General features: G+C 43.8%; 1 protein-coding gene and 1 pseudogene across 2 annotated transcripts in view; both read left to right on the top strand.

The window, feature by feature from the left end:
• The window catches only part of ZC3HAV1 (zinc finger CCCH-type containing, antiviral 1), a 67,058-nt gene extending 46,861 nt beyond the window's left edge, over positions 1-20,197 (top strand). Inside the window, exons 10-13 of the mRNA XM_080663405.1 lie at positions 8,345-8,435; positions 9,212-9,342; positions 9,702-9,832; positions 19,533-20,197. Of these exons, the coding sequence (XP_080519531.1) occupies positions 8,345-8,435; positions 9,212-9,342; positions 9,702-9,832; positions 19,533-19,795 (616 nt within the window). The 3' untranslated portion in view covers positions 19,796-20,197. The remainder of the gene's footprint in view (positions 1-8,344; positions 8,436-9,211; positions 9,343-9,701; positions 9,833-19,532) is intronic.
• LOC308245713 (biogenesis of lysosome-related organelles complex 1 subunit 6-like) lies at positions 7,089-7,620 on the top strand (annotated as a pseudogene). Its single transcript has one exon. The product of its transcript is annotated as a biogenesis of lysosome-related organelles complex 1 subunit 6-like (transcript).
• Positions 20,198-20,824: the final 627 nt, after the last annotated feature.

The raw sequence follows: 20,824 nt of genomic DNA, 5'->3' as shown, positions 1-20,824 counted from the left end.
GTGGGTTCTTGTGTGTCTCCTTAGTTTTGCTGAGGGAATTTATAAAGGTGGGAGGCTGTGGAGGAAATGGAAAGGAAAAAGGGTTGAGGTAGCTGAGCAAGGGGATTTGGAGAAAGAAAAAGTTGTCTGACCAAGGGGATTTTTAAAGGAAATTTTGCTGTGGGGGATTCAGTGTAACTCTTCTCTGTGTGCTCATGAAACTCAGTAAAATCTACATGATCCATGAACATTTTTGGAGTTGGATTTTTTTTCGGAGTGGTGTGTGATTATGTAAAAAAGATTTCAAGCCTGGCCGGTGTCCTCAGTGGTTCAGTGTCGACCCGTGAACCATGAGGTCTCAGTTAGATTCCCCGTCAGGGCACATACCTGGGTTCTGGCTCAGTCCCCGGTAGGGGGTATGTGGGAGGCAGCCAATTGGCGATTCTCTCTCATCATTGATATTTCTATCTCCCTCTCCCTTCCTCTCTGAAATCAATAAAAACATATTTAAAACAAGACAAAACAAAACAAACAAACAAAGAAACAGATTTCAAGGTGGGTGCAAAATCAGAGTGTTCTAATTAGGTTCTTTTGCTGGTAGGAATTAAGATATTTCGTGAGAGAGGGAATTAGTTAAAGAATAAACAGGGTGTAATAAGGAAAACATTTTACAAGAGTTCAAGGATGGGGAGAACTGAGCTGTGTCAGGGCCCCAGGAGTGGGAGTCAGTTCCAGTTCTGCTTTAGAACCTGAGCAGCCTGGGCTCACAGGTCCTTGACTGTACCTGTACTTGTGACCAGGTTAACAGCCCTGACTCTTTTTTTTTTTTAAAGTTTTCTTATTGATTTTTAGAGAGAGAGGAAGGGAGCGGGACAGAGAAAGAAACATCAGCTGCCTCCTGCACTTCCCCTACCAGGGACTGAGCCTGCAACCCGGGCACGTGCCCTGACCGAAAATTGAACCTGTAGCCTTTTGGTGTATGGGATGAACCACATCAGATTTCCAAATACTTTTCTCTGGCTAGTGCCAGACCATTTTAACCTCAGAATTTCAATCTTCATATCCCTTTAGCTTTACTTTCTGCCACTACTGCCTAATTTTCTGTGAATTACTTTTTCTTTTCTTTTCTTTCTTTCTTTCTTTTTTTTTTTTTGCTGAAATGACTTAAAATTTTATTTTTCAAGTAGAGGCCTTCCTTCCCTTGGCTTCCAGCACCAGTTTTCCTCCAGCACCTGGGATCCAGGCCTTCACTCTGGCTGGAGTCTGCCGCGTTTGCTGCAGACTTCGGCCAGAGTCTGCCTTCTTCGTCTTCGCTGCAGACTCTGGAGTCTGCAGTCTTTGTCTTTGCTGCGGCCTGAGTGCCGCTCCTGTAGATCCCTTCGCTCTCCTCCCCACCCCCCGACCCTCCCTCTCATAGCAGGTGTCCTTCCCTGTAAGGCCACTCCAGGCCTGGAGCAGCTGGGTGGCCGCCATCTTTGTCCTTCTAATTTGCATATTCCCTCCTGATTGGCTGGTGGGCGTAGAGGAGTGATGGTCAATTTGCATATTTCTCTTTTTATTAGTGTAAATTACAGTTTACATTTAATATTATTTTGTATTAGTTTCAGTTGTACAGCATAGTGGTTAGATAATCCTATACTTTACAAAGTCTTCCCCTTGATATTTCCAGTCCCCACCTGGCACCATACACAGTTATTACAATATTGACTATATTCTCTAGTGACTTTTACATCCCTAGTAACTATTTCATAACTACCAATCTGTACTTCCTTTTTAAAAAAATGTTTTTATTGATTTCAGAGAGGAAGGGAGAGGGAGAGAGAGAGAGAGAAACATCAATGATGAGAGAGAATCATTGATCGGCTGCCATCCGCACACCCTACACTGGGGATCGAGCCTGCAACCCGGGCATGTGCCCTGACCAGGAATCAAACCGTGACCTCATGGTTCATAGGTCGATGCTCAACCACCTAGCCACACTGGCCGGGTCCAATCTGTACTTCTTTATCCCTTCACCTTTTTTATCCAGCCCCCCAACCCTCCTCCCTTCTGGCAACCATCCGTCTGCTCTCTGTGTCTACTATGAGTCTGTTTCAATTTTGTTCATTTATTTTGTTCTTTAGATTCCACATATATGTGAAATCATATGGTATTTGTCTTTCACTGACTGACTTATTCCCTCTAGGTCCATGCTGTTACAAATGGGAAGATTTCAGTCTTTTTTGTGGCTGAGTAATATTTCATGGTACATATGTACCACAACTTTTTAATTCACTTGTCTATTGATGGGCACTTGGGTTCCTTTCATATCTTGGCTGTTATATAAAATGCTGCAATGAATACAGGGGTGCATATATTCTTTCAAATTAGTGTCTTGGGTTTCTTTGAATATATATATCCAAAAGTAGAATCACTAGGTCATAAGGCAGTTAAATTTTTAATTTTTTTGAGGACCCACTATGCTGTTTTTCACAGTGGCTGTACCAATCTGCATTATCACCAACAGTGAGTGCACAAGCGTTCCCTTCTCTCCACATCCTTACACTTGTTGTTTGTGGATTTATTGATGAGAGCCATTCTGACAGGTGTTAGGTGCTATCTCATTGTTGTTTTAGTTTGCAATTTTCTGATGATTAGTGACATTGAGCATCTTTTCATATTTCTATTGGCCATCTGTATATCCTCTTTGGAGAAGTGTCTATTCAGGTCCTCTGCCCATTCTTTATTGGATTGTTTTCCTCTGAATTTATTTTAAAAAATGTTTTATTGATTTCAGAGAGTAAGGAAGAGGGAGAGGGAGATAGAAACATCAATGATGGGAGAGAATCATTGATCAGCTGCCTCCTGCATGCCTCCTACTGGAGATCGAGCCCACAACCCAGTTATGTGCCCTGATTGGAAATTGAACGGTGACCTCCTGGTTCATAGGTCAATGCTCAACCACTGAGCAACACCAGCCAGGGCTCTTTTGAATTTCTTAATCCAAACTCCCAAGAATTAGAATCAGGTTGGCTTAGCCATCTAAGGTCCCATCTAGTTTTATAAATATTGAAATTAATAAAGTAAAACTACTGCAGGGTTGGGAGGAGTCCAGTTGATGCCCTTATGAAGCTTACATCTGGTGGACTAGACAATAGAATTTACTACTTTAATCCCAGAGCAGGAAGACAGGGAGCAGGTGCTCCTTCCCTCAGGCAACTAATGAGATCATTGTAGCTATTCCTTGTTCCTTCAACAGTTCTGGCAGGATGTCTCGACAACATTTTGTTTAAACTGTATTCCTCACTATGACCTATAGTTCTGACCTTTTAATCTTTTCCATACTCCCATTTCCTTTTCAACTTCCAGCTGGGTGGTTCTTTCTGTGTACCTATACTTCCAAGGGAAGAAATTGGTTTGTGGCATTCCAAATATTTCATGAAGTCAACCCATTGTCTGTCACATGTCACAGATGCCTGATGCTTTTCCATGTACCCCTTCCCTGGGAGCATCCTCCCCATCAATCATGAATCCAGCATCTTTCATGGCCCAGCTCGAACGCCACTTTCCCATACAAACCCTACTTGGTACTGTCTCCCAATCCTCTCCTTTGTCCTTCCAGTAACACTTTGTAAGTCTCTTATAGTACTTATCCCATTCTATCTTGTAATATAGTTATGTGTGTAACTCTCTTCCTTAGCACAGCTCTCCTGCCTTTCCTTCCCCTTCACAATTATCAGCTCTTTTGAAATATTTTACATAACGAATGGTCTATAATGATACTAAACAGACAGCTAAGTCAGTGAATGAATAAAAGGAACTGAGAAAGCCATATTGGTGGGAGGTCATGCAGAGAACCAGGTTAATCCTGCCATCACTAGCCCGGAGGAGACACACATTTGCTTAAGGATAAAATAGGGCTGTGAGTACTGTCCTGGGAAGTCTGAAGAGAAATAAACTAATATATAGTACACTTCCTTCTTGATGGGCACTTTAAAACAGTTTAATCTACTCTTCCCTATAGAAATTCAGTATGGAAATCTTGAGTTTAGAGTACAGGTACCTTGAGGCCAATTTCTCATTCCAAAAGAATATTCATTTTACAAAAGAGGTCTTTAAATAGTTTTTTTCCCCTTAAAGCATTTTTTAATTTAATTTTTTCATTATGGAAAATTTCAAAGTTAAAGTAGAGAAAATTGTACAGTATATTCCAATGTGTTATTGGGGGGTTATATGGAGAAGCCCAACTTCAATGAGTGTCAATATTTTATCATTCTTGTTTCATCTGTCTCCAACGTCATTTCACATCTTTTTTGCTGAAATATTAATCATGTAAATTTCACACATCCTATCATTTCACTGTAAATACTTCAGGTGTGTCTGTTTTAAAAACATTACGTAATGCCATTAACCCACCTAACAAAATTGACAATGAGTCCTTAATATCCTATCTAATAAAAAAGTACTATGCAAATAGATTGTCACACCAAGACACAAAATGGCCAGCAAGGGGAGGGCAGTTGTGGGAAGTTAGGGGTGACCAGGCCAGCAGAGGTGGGCAGTTGGGGGAGACCAGGCCAGCAGGGAAGGCAGTTTGGGGGGACCCAGGCCTGTAGGGGAGGGCAGTTGGGGGAGACCAGGCCAGCAGGGAGGGTAGTTAGGGGTGACTGGGCCAGCACTGGAGGGCAGTTGTGGGGGACCAGGCAACCAGGGAGGGCAGTTGCGGGGGAGACAAGGCCTGCAGGGGAGGGCAGTTGTGGGTAATCAGGCCAGCAAGGAGGGCATTTAGGGGTGACCGGGCCAGCAGAGGAGGGCATTTGGAGGAGACCAGGCCACAGAGGCGCACAGTTTGGGGGGACCAGGCCTGCAGGGGAGGGCAGTTGTGGGGGAACAGGCTAGCAGGGGAGGGCAGTTCGGGGGGTACCAGGCTTGCAGGGGAGGGCAGTTGGGGGGGACCAGACCAGCAGGGGAGGGCAGTTGGGGGGGACCAGGCCTGTAGGGGAGGGCAGTTGGGAGCTAGCAGTCCTGGACTGTGAGAGGGATGTTTGACCACCCATTTAGGCCTGATCCCAGGCCCAAATTTCGTGCACCGGGCCTCTAGTTATCTAATATCTATCTAGTTCAGCCGTGGGCAAACTACGGCCTGCGGGCCAGATCCGGCCTGTTCGGCTGTTCTATCTGGCCCGCAGAGCCGAAAGAGCGGAGGGTTCTCTTGCTCTCCCCTCTGCTCCTTTACTTTGAATTTATATTAGTTCACACAAACACTCCATCCATGCTTTTGTTCCGGCCCTCCGGTCCAGTTTAAGAACCCATTGTGGCCCTCGAGTCAAAAAGTTTGCCCACCCCTGATCTAGTTAATGTTCTATTTTTCCCCATTGTCTCAAAAATGAGTTGATATATTCCAATTTGTATCAATACATGGTATGAATGCCCTAGCTGGTTTTGCTCAGTGGTTAGAGCATCAGCCCAAGGACTGAAGGGTTCCAGGTTGGATTCCAATGATTAGTGACATACCTAGATTGCAAGCTTAATCCCCGGCCCTGGTCAGGGCAAGTGTGGGAGGCAACCAATTGATGTGTCTCTCTTATATCCATGTTTCTCTCTCTGACTCTCCACCTCCTTTCCACTCTCTCTAAAAATCAACGGAAAAAATACCCTTGGGTGAGGATTAATAAAAACCAAACAAACCAAAAAACAACAACAAAACAAACATCATATGAATATATCATTTTCTAGATTTGTCTCTTAAGCCTATTTTAATCTATTACAGTTTCTCCTCCTCGACCTTTCTGTTAAACCTTATCCGGGGATCAAACCTGCAACCTTTTTGGTCTACAGGACGATGCTCCAACCAACTGAGTCACCTGTCCAAGGCCACATTTTTTTTTTTTTTTTAAAGAAACCAGGTGATTTGTTCTAGAGAATCTTCCAAATTCAAAATATAGCGAATTGTATCCTCATGGGGTTGTGTGTAATTTCTGTGAATTAATGGTTAGATTTAGAGGACTGATTAGATTCAGGTCCCCTTAAAAATTTTTTTTTTTTTAAATATATCTTTATTGATTTCAGAGAGGATGAGAGAGGGAAAGAGAGATAGAAACATCAATGATAAGAGAGAATCATTGATTGGCTGCCTCCTGCACATCCCCTAATGGGGATCAAGCCGGCAAACGGGGCATGTGTCCTGACCGGGAATCGAACCAGCAACCTCCGGTGCATGGGTCAACTCTTAATCACTGAGCCACACTGGCTAGGCCAGGTTCCCTTTTTGGTCAAGAATCTTATATAATAACAGGCTAATATGCAAATTGTCCCTTCAACTGGAGTTGGACCGCGAGTTCAACCAGGGGGCGGGGCCAGCTGGCCAACCACCCGCAGCCCCTCCCCACAGCTGGCCGGACCCCACCCATGTAGGAATTCATGCACCAGGCCTCCAGTACTATATAAGTGGTGCTTTCTACTTCTTGTCACGTATTACGAAGCGGTCCATAATGTCTGATTGCCCTATCTTTAGTGATGAAGATGGGAGTGTAGGTTCGTCTTTTCAGTCTGGTCCCTCCATTATAACCTTCTTTATCTGATCTCCTACTTAATGGTTTTAGTAGCTGTTGATGATGTTTGTTTAGATCTGTTATTTCCTGAGGGGCTACAAAACGGTGTTTTTCTAATTCTCTGAGTTCTTCTGTAATTAATAGCTGTGATTTGTCTATAAAGAACACTTTTTCTCATGCATGGTTACCCTGAAATACAGTTCATAGGCAGCAGGATTCTTTGCCCTGTACCTTTAATATCCTTAAATGTTTATCATTTGACAAAGAAGCTGAAGGACACATTTACTTAATGCTAACAAATTAGGACTTCAGAAAGTTGAGCAGAACTATAAAAAAGATCCCTAGCCGGTTTGGCTCAGTGGATAGAGCGTCGGCCTTACGACTGAAGGGTACTGGGTTCAATTCTGGTCAAGGGCACATGCCCGGGTTGCGGGCTCGATTGCCAGTTGGGGGCGTCCAGGAGGCAGCGGGTCCATGATTCTCTCTCATCATTGATGTTTCTATCTCCCTCTCCCTCTCCCTTCCTCTCTGAAATCAATAAAAATATATTTAAGGAAAAAAAAGAATCAGTGCTGATTCATGAGCGTCCCTGGGCAGCTGAGGTTGGACGGGGTCCTGGTGGGGCCACCCGACAGTCTAGGGGCCGGGGAGCAGAGCCAGGTTTAAGTGACACTTCTCCAGATGAAGGGTTAATAGAGGTCTTGACGGTAGAAGACAAAGCTGTGGAGCAACTGGCAGAAGGATTGCTTTCTCACTACCTGCTGGATCTGCAGAGATCAGAACAAGCCCTCCAGGAACTCACACAGAACCAAGTTGTATTATTTGACACATGAGAACAAGAGAGATTTCAAAATTTAAAGAATGTTATTCTGTGTTGGATATTAATGCTTTGTTCACTGAAGCCAAACACTATCATGCCAAGTTGGTAAATATAAGGAAGGAAATGCTGGTGCTTCACAAAAAGACATCGAAGTTAAAAAAAAAAAAAAAAAAAAGAGCACTTAAACTGCAGCAGAAGAGGCAGAAAGAAGAGTTGGAAAGGGAGAAGCAATGAGAGGAGGAATCTGAAAGAGAAAAGCAGTTAACTGCCAAACCGGCGAGGAGGACTTGAAAAGCTGAATGTGTTTGTGTGTTCTTCCCGCCCCCTGTCCCACGTGCTTTGCATTTAAGAAGTACAGACTGAAGTTAAGGTGGTGCCTCATACCATTGTGTCCTGATTTGAAATCCTTCCAGGAGTGTTGTCTCTAATGTTCATTTTAGCCATTTAAGAAGCTGCTTCTCCCCCCCGCCCTCCCCCTTCAGTAAAAGACAAAATGTCACTTGGTTGGATATTTATGAGTAATTTTTCAATTTCTGTTTTACTTCATTTTAAAATTCAGTATTTTGGCCTTGAATCATATATGAACTGAAAAATGGTTTGCTTGTTTTTTAATAGTCTAGACTTTAAGTGGTTAAAAATTAGTATGAATGTTTTAGTTTCTTAATAACTGTGGAATTAAGTTTCAGTTTCTTATTTTATGAAATGACTTGCCTCTTTTGGAATACAATGCTGGCTTTTGGCAAAAAATAAAAAATAAAAGAATCAATGCTTTTACACTTTAAGTGAATGGGAAAATAGCATTTAATTAATATACCAAAGTTGGAATAATTTCTGCATTTTTCAAAAAGCATGATTGCTGGTACATCTGTATCAAATATGCAGGGATGTAGTCCAAATAAAAATACAAGGAGAAAATTATCTGAGGAATCTTTGCTTAGTGGCTGGAAGTTAAGGACAGAAAGTACTTGGGCCCACGGGACAGGGGGCAAGTGAATTCTTCCTCTCTTCTTCGTAGCCATCAGCCGGTACAGACCCTGCCAGAGCCTGTTATCTCGATATTTCTTCCTCAGCAGAAGCCTTCCTCCCCACCACTGAATAGATATGAGGTACTTGGTTTTTACTTTTCAGTGGGTGGCTGGGCGAAGGTGGGGAAAAGCACTTTGCTACAAATGTGTGTATTTGTTTGAATGAAAGAACGAATCGCTTCTGTAAAACTCTGGAGTCAAGATTTAAAGGTGGGCGGCTAAATGGTGATCGTGTCACTTTCCCAGGGACGACTGCCCTGTACTGGGAGCCTTGTCGCCAGTCCTGCCACACAGGATCTCACTGGGGCAGACCCTCTGACAACCCTGTGAGATAGATGCTAGTACCTTACTTTACGGGCGAGAAAACTGGAACTCGGAGAGTGAAAGTGACTTGTCCATTAGTTGGGAGTTCAAAAGCTGATTTCAAGGGGAGACACACAAACTGTGCCTCATCACGTCACCTGCTGCGGCTGGGGCAAGACTTTCTCAGTCAGTCATTTAGCCTGCACATCATGCTCAAGCTCGGGGTACAGGCTGCTTTGCTCGGGCTGCAAGGGCACCCTCGATGGCCTTTTACTCGCCAGGTCACTGGACTAACGCAGGCACCTTGGGGGTCTCCCTTTACCTCTAGGTATAATGCTTCGTTAGCCATGTCAGCCTGAACAGACAGGCCCAGGGCCAACTAGTTAGTTCATCACTGGAATAAACTGCCAGACAGGGCAACCTAAACCAGCTTATCCCACCTGCTGTCAGAGGCCTGGCAAGGATACTCAGTGGCATAGGGGGTCACACATGTGACCATAGCATGCTTTAAATGTGTCCTGTTTCACATTTTTACATTTAAATTTTTTTTTTAGTTGTCAGAGATCAATAGCTATTGCTCGGAATATGCCAGAGTAAGTGGGTATTTTAGAGCGACGATGAAACACGTCAAGATTGAAAAGATCAAGAAGCTCAAGAATCCACAGCTCTTGGATACCTTTGAGAGGTTGGTGGCCATGTGATCTAGTTTCTTCACAGTATTTACAGGGATTAAAGCCTATCCTTTAAGCTGTATAGTCACTGGTTTCTTTTAGTAGTCAGTAGTTTATTCGATCTCTAGTTTTTATTGTGTACACTGGTGCTTCTCTCTTTCATCATTAGTTTTGTAATCCAATGATTTCACGTGTCTATCATAAGTTTTCACCAATTTTGTTTTCTAAAGCTGTTTTCTTAATGTAAGTAGCTCCATTCTGAACGCTGATGAAATAAAATTTTAAGGCAATTAGACTCTAGTTGACATTAATGTTGTTAACCAGTGTGGGAGAGGAATGTTCTCGGTATTAACTTTCACATTTCCTGTGTTAGGAAAAAAAAGGAGATGAAGGTCCCCGAAACAAACCTCTTTTGTGCCACACACCGCGCTCACGTAGATTTTATCTGTGCGAATAATTTTGACTGGATCTTGCACGGGACTCCTGATGCCACCTATGGAAAAGGTTTGTGCTGGAATAGAGAAGCCTGGCTCCTAGGTCATAGCACGGGCTGTGCATTGCTTCTGTTACGAGGTTGTGTGATTATTTTGTATTAACCAGAAAGTCCAAACTTGCGTAGTCCTGAAGAGAAAATAAGCTCACCTGCCTTAAGTGCCCAAATCAGAGTGGTAAGTTGACTTGGGACCTGATTGCCGTAACTTAGTCCTGCTTCCGTCTTCCGTTTTCGGAAGAGAAAACTTCCTTTTTCCTGAAACACCTTAATTCTCTGAGACTCTTTGATCTCATACACACTTGCAAGCTACACCACCTGTTGGCTACATTGTTCACCATTATTACACAGTTCTGACTGTGGCTCTTTCTGACCTTGTCCATCCCATAGAAGCCACATGAGGTAGCCTCCATTGCCACGAAGAGGTGCTAATAAAAGATGAGAGCAGAGGCCTCTCCATCTCAGGCCATGCTGGGTCACCTGGGGACTGAAGTCACACAGGTCTGTCCTCACATGAAGTCTTTTCAGCTCTTTCTGTTTGCTCCTAACCTCCTTCATGCAATTCTTAGAAACAAAACCAACAAAAAAACAAAGTCTCTCGTCTTCAGGGAACATGTAATAGTTTATCAAGGTTCAAAGTGGGCTCAACTCATACAGCTAAGATTAAAATCATACACGCACACCTCAAAAAAGCAAGAAGCCAATTAGTCAGTCAACCAATATTTTTAATTGATTTTTTAATGTTTTTATTGATTTAGAGAGAGATGAAGGGAGAGGGAGAGAGAGAAACATCTATGTGAGAGACAAACATCCATTGGCTGCCTCCCACACGCCCCCTACTGGGATTTGAGCCTGCAACCTGGGCATATGCCCTGACTAGGAATCAAACCAGCAACCTTTCGGTGCATGGGGTGATGCTCAAGCAATGGAACCACACCGTCCCGGGCTGTCAACAAATATTTTTGAGTACCTGCTATGGGGACACAGTGGAAAACAAGTTAGACATGCCCTCCCCTCCCCAATTATTTCACATAACTAATAAAATGATTGCATGTGCAGCTGCTGTGGAGGAAAAGAATAGGTCCTGTGGACACCTAAGCCAGCTGGAGAGGTGTTCCCAAGGAAAGGCAGACAGGGGTTCATCTGCCCCCTAGAGTGAGTCAGCATGTAGAGTAAGGGACAAGTGATAGAAAGTATGGCCACACGACAGATTTTAGACTTGACCCTAAGAGCATTGGAAGCTAATGAATGGTTTAACTTGGAGAATGACTTGATGAGAATTTCTTATGTTTATTAAATTTAAATGCAGAAAGTGGGTAACTATCTTGAGTGAGATATAACATATGTGAAGTTTAAGGCCATCAGTTTCTCAAAGTCTATGTCAGAACTCAGATACTGACTTTAGAAGGAAATACAGAGCTCTGGAGGCATGGCTCAGGGGTTGAACGTCAACCTATGAACCAGAAGGTCACGGTTTGATTCCCGGTCAGGGCACTTGCCCAGGTTGTGGGCTCGATCCCCAGTAGGGGGCGTGCAGGACAAAGCCGATCAGTGATTCTCTCTCATTATTGATGTTTCTATCTTTCCCTTTACCTCTCTGAAATTAATAAAAGTATATCCTATCTAATAAAAGAGTAATATGCAAATTGACCGTACCTCTGCTACGCCCACAAGCCATGCCCACCAGCCAATCAGGAGCAAATATGCAAATAAACCCAACCAAGATGGCTACGGCCACAGAGAGCAGGAGGGAGGCTTGGGTTTCCCCGGCAATGGAGGAAGCCAAGCTTTCTGCCTGCCCTTGCCAGCCTAGGCCTCCACTCAGGCTACAAAGTTTCAATGATAGAAGATACATAGATTCAAACAGAAATGGTGGCAGCCACGGAGCTGGAAAGAGCAGGAGGATAGGATTGCCTGTGGTGATGGAGGAAGCCAAGCTTCTGCAGCCCTGGCCTGCCTTAGCCTCCGCTTAAGGCTACAAAGTTTCAATTATAGAAGATAAATAAATCCCAACAGAAATGGCTGCCACCTCGGAGCAAGCAGAAGGCTTGGTTCTGCTCCAGGCTACAAAGTTTCAATTGTAGAAGATAAATAAACCCCAGATACCAGGGCCTCCGCTTGGGTCACCAGGGGGCGTGGCCGGCCTGCAAACCACCACAGGCCCCTCGCCCAGGCCGCCCCACGCCCCAAGGGAACACCCTCCCTGATCCGGGACACCCTTCAGGGCAAACCAGCTGTCCCCCACCTGTGCACCAGGCCTCTAGCCTATTTAATAAAAGAGTAATATGCAGATTGACCATCACTCCATCACAAGATGGCTGCCCCCATGTGGTCAAAGATCCTGCCCCCATGTGGACACAAGATGGCCACCACAAGATGGCCAGCAAGGGAGGGCAGATGGGAGGGACCAGGCCTGCAAGGGAGGGCAGTTGGGGGAGATCAAGCCTGCAGGGGTGGGCAGTTAAGGGTGATCAGGCCTGCAGGGAAAGGCAGTTGGGAGGGACCCAGGCCTGCAGGGGAGAGCAGTTGGGGGGACCAGGCCTGCAGGGGAGGGCAGTTAGGGGTGACCAGGCCTGCAGGGGAGGGCAGTTAGGGGTGACCAGGCCTGCAGGGGAGGGCAGTTAGGGGCAAACAGGCTGGCAGAGGAGCAGTTAGACATCAATCAGGCTGGCAGGGGAGTGATTAGGGGGTGATCAGGCTGGCAGGCAGAAGCGGTTAGGGGCAAGCAGGTGAGCAGTTTGGAGCCAGCAGTCCTGGATTGTGAGAGGGATGTCTGACTGCCCGTTTAGGCCCGATCCCAGTGGTATCAGGCCTAAATGGGCAGTCGGACTTCCCTCGAGGGGTCCCAGATTGGAGAGGGTGCAGGCTGGGCTGAGGGACACCCCCCACCCCCATGCACGAATTTCGTGCATCGGGCCTCTAGTATATATATAAAAGAAAATGGAAATACCGTATATATGCCTTCCCATTACTGGCTCTGATTGTGACGTACGTGGGTGCTCAGTCTATTTCTCCTCTTTTATAAATAGAAGAGTGCTGAGACCCTTTGAAACAGATGCTAGTGGTTTGATAGAGTTACTTGCTATCATTTTTCCTTTAATTTGGTGAAAAAGGAGAGTTGTTGACAGCCAAGAAAACACCCTGTACAGCAAGTACATGGTCTGCAGTTCTCATAGAGAGGCAAGGTGTTTCTCAAGGAACTTTGTCTTTTCTCACACCTCCCTCTCTTGTGAAGATCAGCGAGTGAGTCTTCTGCTCAATTTGTCTCTTGTTACACAGAATTAGGAGGTGTTTTTGCTTTGTTTGTATTTATTTTGAATTAGAGGCCCACTGCACGAAATTCATGCACTGGGGGGGGGGGGTGGTCCCCCTCAGCCCAGCCTGGACCTTCTCCAATCCGGGACCCCTCAGGGGATGTCCGACTGCTGGGTTTGGCCCAAAACCAGTAGTCGGACATCCCTCTCACAATCCGGGACATCTGGCTCCTAACTGCTCACCTGCCCTAACTGCCCCCCCTGCCCGCTTGATCACCCCTAACCACCTCTGCCTGCCAGGCTGATTGCCCCTAACTGCCCACCCTGCCGGCCTGGTCACCCCTAACTGCACCTCCCTGCCAGCCTGGTCTCACCCTAACTGCACCCCCCCACCGGCCTGGTTGCCCCTTAGTTTTACCCTGCTGGTCTGGTTGTCCCCAACTGCTCCCCCTTAACCCCCGCCGGCCTGGTCGCTTCTTATTGCCCCCCTGCTGGCCTGGTTGCCCCTCACTGCCCCCCCCCACCCCCCGCCGGCCTGGTCGCCCCACGCAGCCTGCTGGTCAGTCATTTGGTCATCCCTTGCTAACCCCCCCCCCCCCCCGCAACCCCGGCCTGGTTGCCCCACGCAGCCTGCTATTCAGTTGTTACTGTGAGGCCGATTAGTATAGATGTTACTTTATGTTCTCATCACCCATGATGCTATTTGTCCTGGCTAGATAGACTGGTGTGAACCACTGGGCCCATTACCTTAAAAAGGTCAGTCAGTTATCCTAAAAGAGGCTGTTATCTGCACAGTTTTGCATGTGACTGTGTTTAAAGGGTATTGAGCCACTAAGACATTCCTGGAAAAATAGAAGGGCTCTGGGATACACCCTTATAAACTGGAGGTGGAGAGCAAGTTTATATTGGGAGATGGATATTTATTTAAAATATATTTTTATTGATTTTAGAGAGGGAGAGATAGAAACATCATCGATGAGAGAGAATCATTGCTTGGCTTCCTCCTGCACGCCCCCCCACTGGTGATCAAGCCTGAAACCAGGGCATGTGCCCTTGACCAGAATCAAGCCCAAGACCCTTCAGTCCACAGGGTGATGCTCTACCCGCTGAGCCAAACCGGCTAGAGCGGAAATGGAGGATATTAATGGCAAACAGATTAATAAGAGAGTTCATAAGAGCTAGAAAGTGAGAATTCAGTAGTTGGAGAAAAGCCACTTACCTCATAGTCAGAGGAGATTTTAAGAACTGAGATTTGGATAAAAAGTAGAAGCAAGGTGGAATTTGGAAAAGAAGCACATGTTTGGGGGGTTGCTCAGCAAAGAAGGACTCAAAAGGCCTTCTCAACTCAAGAGGCTAGAGAGGAGGCATATTGGGCCAGGGAACATGTTTATGACACAGGGTGCTGGCACGCATCACAGCTATAAAACCTCCTAAGAGTCTGCAACCTAGGAACTTCCAGATGCTAAATGGTTAGAAAGAAAGAGAAACAAAAGTATTATTTTTGAAGGTATTTATATAGGAAAACCCAAAAGAATCTACAGAGAATTGGAATGCTGGTGCTTACACAGGAAGAAGGACACAGGCTTCCCTCTGCTACTGGACTCCTCCGGCATCTTTGATTTCTAGCCCAGGCCCAGACTGGTGGAGCTCAAGTCCCTCAATGGCCGAGTCGGAGCCAACTTGACCTTTTCAACTCAACCTAGAGAGGTTCTTTTCCCTGGTCTTATTCAGAGTGTTGTCTAGTTAGCAAAGCCCATTATTTTTTGCAGTGCATTTCTAGAGCCTATCTTGATCATCAGAAGCTGACTATGATTCTCTCTTTTTCCTTATATATTCCTTCCAAAGATTCTAATTCTCTCTGAGGCAAAGAATGTGTCTGGATAAATAAAAAATGGTTAGGTATAAAAAAATGGCAAAAAAAAAAAAGAAAAGAAATAACACATAACAGTGTCTTTGACAGTATTATCCCATTACATCCATTATACTGGTTGAATGTTAAAATCTGAATAAAGTAGATTTTAGAAAGGCAGCATATTGGGAAGTCTAAGTGTGACTTCTGGAACAAATCACATCTAGCTAGGCCAAAAAAACACACAAAAAAAACGATTTCAGTAGAGTGTTTATGAAGTTGAGACATGGTGGCAAAGGCTTGGGAGGCTGTAGATAGTCTAAGATTTCTAGGACTAAAGCAGAAAAAAGGTCTTTACAAGCTATGTTAAAGGGATGGATTTTTTCCAATGGCGTTAGGAAGGAGTGACATGGTGACTCTGGCTGTGCTGTGAAAAAAGGATGAGACCAAGTTTGGAAATAGACACATTAGGAGGTTGTTTCAAGAGTCCAGGCCAGAGTAAGGGTGGCCTAGACTCAGGTAGTGGCAGAGGGATGAATAAGCTGTTGGGATTCAGGGGATCCCCTGCAAGTATTTGCAATAAAGCAAAGTCCAGGTCTTAGAAGAGTGGCTCTAAAGTTGGATCTTTTTTTTTTTTTTTAAAGGAAGCAAGTTTTAGCATTTCTTTTTTTTTTTTTTTTTTAAATATTTTATTGATTTCTTACAGAGAGGAAAGGGAGAGGATAGATAGTCAGAAACATCGATGAGAGAGAAACATCGATCAGCTGCCTCCTGCACACCTCCCACTGGGGATGTGCCCGCAACCCAGGTACATGCCCTTAACCGGAATCGAACCCGGGACCCTTCAGTCCGCAGGCCGACGCTCTATCCACTGAGCCAAACCGGTCAGGGCTCTAAAGTTGGATCTTATGGTTGGATCATTGGAACAAATATAGAGTCCAGGTAATATAAGCACAAGTTTAAAACAACTGATTTCATTTTAAAATTCAATCAATTAGGTCTTGGCTGGCATGGTTCAGTGGTTAGAGTGTTGGCCTGAGCACTGGAGGGTCACAGGTTGCATTCCCAGTCAAGCACAGATTCTTGGGCTGCAGGTCAGATCCCCACGCCCCATCGGGGGGGTGTGGGAGGCAACCAATCAATGTGTCTCTGTCACTTCTCTCTCTCTCTCTCTCTCTCTCTCTCTCTCTTCCCCTCCCTTCCCTTCCACTCTCTAGAACAGCCGTGGGCAAACTACGGCCCACGGGCCGGATCCAGCTGTTCTATCCGGTTCTCTTGCTCTCCCCTCCGCTCCTTTACTTTGAATTTATATTAGTTCACACAAACACTCCATCCATGCTTTTGTTCTGGCCCTCCCGTCCAGTTTAAGAACCCATTGTGGCCCTCGAGTCAAAAAGTTTGCCCACCCCTGCTCTAGAATCAATGGAAAAAATATCCTCACTCCTTGGGTGATGGTTAAAAAATAAATAAATCAGTCAATTAGGGTTATGGCTACTCTTGCATGAAGAATGATAAAAATGTTCTCTAAAGATCAATAATACCTGTATAAAGAATCATTTTCCATTGACTTCATAAGTCTTGCATTCAGTTATTATGGAGAGACAAAAATAATCAAAGAATCAAATCAGCAATCGGGGTTTCTTACAAAACAGAAAAAAAATTTGATTGAACAAGTACAAAAGTAACTCAGTGCCCTTAATACATGTACAACTATCTCTGAATGTTGAAAATAGGTTTTATGGCTTTATTAAGCAATTAAAGTGCACACTGAAGAAAAACATGGATGGAATGACTGTCTTGATTTCATTCCATTTGCTTTGAGTCAAATCTATTTTGACCTGTAACTTCATTTTACAGCTATTTATTTTACACCCTTTACATGCATAAGTGGAATTCACTTATCTGAAAATGTCCGCTTTCTGGAATGGAACTCGGAATCTGAAGGAGTGAACAGTTGTGTTATGGTGGCCTGACCTGTTGTCATAAAATTCCTATACTGGAGATCATGTGTATTTATCCGTGGGAGCTGCTCAGAAGCCACTTAGTCTTATTTCAGAAACAGTGGTGTTTTTCAGCCCAGGAAGTTTAGAGTGTGGCAGTAAAGAGATGCCAGAGGCAGGTGGCAAGAAGGAAGTCAACAGCTTTTAAGTGGGGGAATGAGGAAAAATGATCTGCAAGATGCAAACACAACACAACACTTTTTTCTCATCTGTGGCCATTTGTATGGGAGTAAATGGCTCTGTGCACCTTAGTAACTCCAGAGGGCCGCCCTATGTTGTAACACCATGTCAGAATTACATCTACTTCTGATGTATCAGTAAAAGAAGGGATAAAACGAGTCTGTTCTATTTTTTAAATCACAGAAATGTATATGCTATAGGAAGATTTCTTTCCAAAACAGCTTAAATTGAATAGAAGTTTTAGAATATTGACATAAGAGGAATAATTCTTTGCAGACACTTAAGAAATGAGGTATGACCACTATGATCTAGCGAGATGCGTAGTGTGATCCAAAATATGCAGTGGGTATTGGTTACAGGATGTTTTAGAAGTGCTTTTGATGATAGCAAAAAAGTGAAAGCAGCCTATGTTTTCATCAATACAGGAATAGTTAAGTTAAATTATACATCCATATAGTGGAATCCTATACAGCCGTGAAAAAGAATGGGGTGGAGTTAGGTGTACTGCCATAGCAAGATTTCTAGGACTAAAGCAGAAAAAAAGGTTGTAGAACAGTTCATATAGTATAATTGTATTTATGAAAAAATAAAAATAAAACCATATTAGCTTAAATGTGCATATCTGTATGTAAATGCCTAGGAACAGGTGTAAGAAAATTCCCACCAAGCTGTTAACTGTTTTGAAGGAGAGTGGGAATGGAAATGGTAGGTCAGTATAGTCAGACTATCATTTAAAATATATATATATACTTTCTTTTTTTAAATATATTTTTATTGATTTCAGAGAGGGAGAGGGAGAGAGAGATAGAAACATCAATGATGAGAGAGAATCACCGATTGGCTGCCTCCTGCACACCCCACACTGGGGACCGAGGCTGCAACCCGGGCATGTGCCCCTGGCCAGAATCAAACTGGGACCCTTCAGTCCGCAGGCTTACGCTCTACCTACTGAGCCAAACCGCCCAGGGCAATACTTTTTTATTGACTTCAGAGAAGAAGGGAGAGGGAGAGGGAGAGGGAGAGAGATAGAAACATCAACGATGAGAATCGTTGATTGGCTGCCTTCTGCACACTGGGGATCAGCCTGCAACCCAGGTATGTGCCCTGACTGGGAATTGAATCATGACCTCCTGGTTCATAGGTTGATGCTCAACCACTGAACCACACTGGCTGGGCTGGACTGTCATTTTTAACTCTAAATATTGTTGAACATCATTTACCCAGAATACCCAGTAGCTTACCTATTCACGATAAGCAATATTTCATGAATTCAAACATCTGAATTATAAAAAAAAACACAAAATATAATAAACATTTGCAAAAAAGTATTGAACATTTGTTACTATAAATACAACAAATTCATTTTACATATTACTTTTTGCATAGAAATCAGATTTTTCAATATATACTCATTTCATTTAAAAGGGCAGAAAAGGCCCTAGCCGGTCTGGCTCAGTGGATAGAGCATTGGCCTGCGGACTGAAGGGTCCTGGGTTCAATCCGGTCAGGGGTACATGCGTGGTTTGCGGGCTCGATCCCCAGTGGGGGAGAGTGCAGGAGGCAGCTGATAAATGATTGTCTCTCATCATTGATGTTTCTCTCTCTCTCTCTCTCTCTCTTTCCATCTCCCTTCCTCTTTGAAATCAATAAAAATATTTTAAAAAATAAATAATATAAAAGGGCAGAAAAGCATGTGGCAATGATAAAAATAAAAATAGGAAAATTTTATTTGTCAGGAACTTGTTGATCTGCTGAGTAGGGAAATCTCAGTGGTTATCAGAGGGTGTTTTAGAGTTGAGGATGAGGAATCAACTGTCTTTGAAAAGCTCTGCCAGGGTTAATGGCTTGCTCATTCTATACCTCTTCCTGTCACATTTTTCATGACCTTACCACCAGTAACAAATGACCTTTGTCCCTTACAATATTAAATGGCCTTTGCTGGAAGATCTTTGGTTCACCAGCTATAATTCAACTCACCCTGCATGAATTGCATGAATTGCATGATGTGATATCACCACTTAGTCATTGCACCCAGTGGCTCTCACCATCACAGTGAGCCCTGCACACCAGCAAATGTTTCTGTTATTCCAGTAGGATTATGCACTGTATTCAAGTTTACTTGTATAATAAACATTTTTTAAATACAAAGGAAAGCTTGTAAGTATCAGTAAGGCATTGTTGACATATACTTAGTCCAGTGACTTTTTTCAACCTTTTTCATGTCATGGCACACATAAACTAATTGTTAAAATTCTTTGGCACACCAAAAAAAAGGTATAATTTTGATTCATCCACACCAGACAGCTATGGTTGTGTTGGCTGCTGTTGTATCTTATAAATGCCTGTCATCTAATTATGTGTAAATAATCTTATAAACAACATACTTTCTTTTATAATAATTCTTAACCTTTTTTTTCCTTATTATTTCTAGGAAATTACTTTACAAAAGATGCCATTATTGCCCATAAAAGCTGCCAGTCTGATCCCAAAAACATCGTTATGTTTTTTGCCCGAGTCCTGGTTGGAGATGTTATTGAAGGAAAGAGGAGTTACACGAGACCTCCTCCACCATATGACAGCTGTGTGGATTCAAGGTTGAATCCTTCCATTTTTGTCATCTTTCAGAAAAATCAGATCTACCCAGAATATGTGATTGAATATACCGAAGCAGATAAAGCCTGCGTGGTTAGTTAGAAATGATGAGTACACCATCATAAAGGATGCCATAGCCATTCCATCCACTTATAAAACCCGATTGCCCCAGATAACAGTTAAACTTTTTTACATTTTCTCGAATACTTATCAAATGCCTTAGGTCAGTGGTTCCCAAACTTTGCTGCACATGTGAATCATCTGGAAACAAAAAAAAATCCCAGTGTCCAGAATGCATCCCATTCCAACGAAATCACTGTTTCTGCGGGTGAGAGCCAGGCAGCGGTGTGTGTCATAAACTTTGGGAACCACTGCCTTAGACGTAACTGGTAAAGAACGATTTCGATTACTTCTGTGATTGCAGCAACTACTTTCTCTCCCAACTACTCTTATAATTGACTGTATGGCATGGTTAAATTGAAAAAAACTTAATTTGGGAACTTTGAGAGAAATCTAAAAAGGCCTATTGAAATAAGCACATAAGACATTATACGGCCTTGAATAATGATTGTGAAAAGTTGGGGGAAGGGAGTGCTTAGGGATATGTGGGGGGAGGGGGGAGTATAGGTAATCTAAATGCCATTACAGACACAGCTGCAGTACTGTACCATTGCAGTGAAACTAATTTGGGGCATACATTTCGTTATCTCCACGTTTATTTAGGGGACCCCATCCAGGTTGACGCTGGAATTCATAAAAAAGAGTTGCCAAATGTGGCTCAGAGAGAAGTACCAACTCGAGTTAATGGCCCGTTTGAGCTCTTGATATAATTATGTCAGAGTAGACACTTATGTTCTAATCAATATGATTCCAGAGAAGGCTTTTCTCAGGTCGGACTTTCATGAGGTGTGTGTATGTTGGGAGTACTGAGGTGCAGTAACCAGAGTCACACAGCATGACTGATAAACCGGAGGGCTCCTATAGTCGTTCGCTATGGCAGATGAGGCTCACCTAGGAGTTAGGAGCAAGGGCCCTCCTGTTGAAGGATGGGCCCCCTAAGGAGACAAAATTTGTTTTCTGGTGAGCACAGAATCAGAACTAATAGAATAATGCCTCAGACAGGCTTTGCGC

The sequence above is a fragment of the Plecotus auritus genome, assembly GCF_963455305.1.
Source record: "Plecotus auritus genome assembly, chromosome: 4".
Taxonomy (NCBI): domain Eukaryota; kingdom Metazoa; phylum Chordata; class Mammalia; order Chiroptera; family Vespertilionidae; genus Plecotus; species Plecotus auritus.
This window is presented reverse-complemented; position numbering and strand designations above follow the sequence as displayed.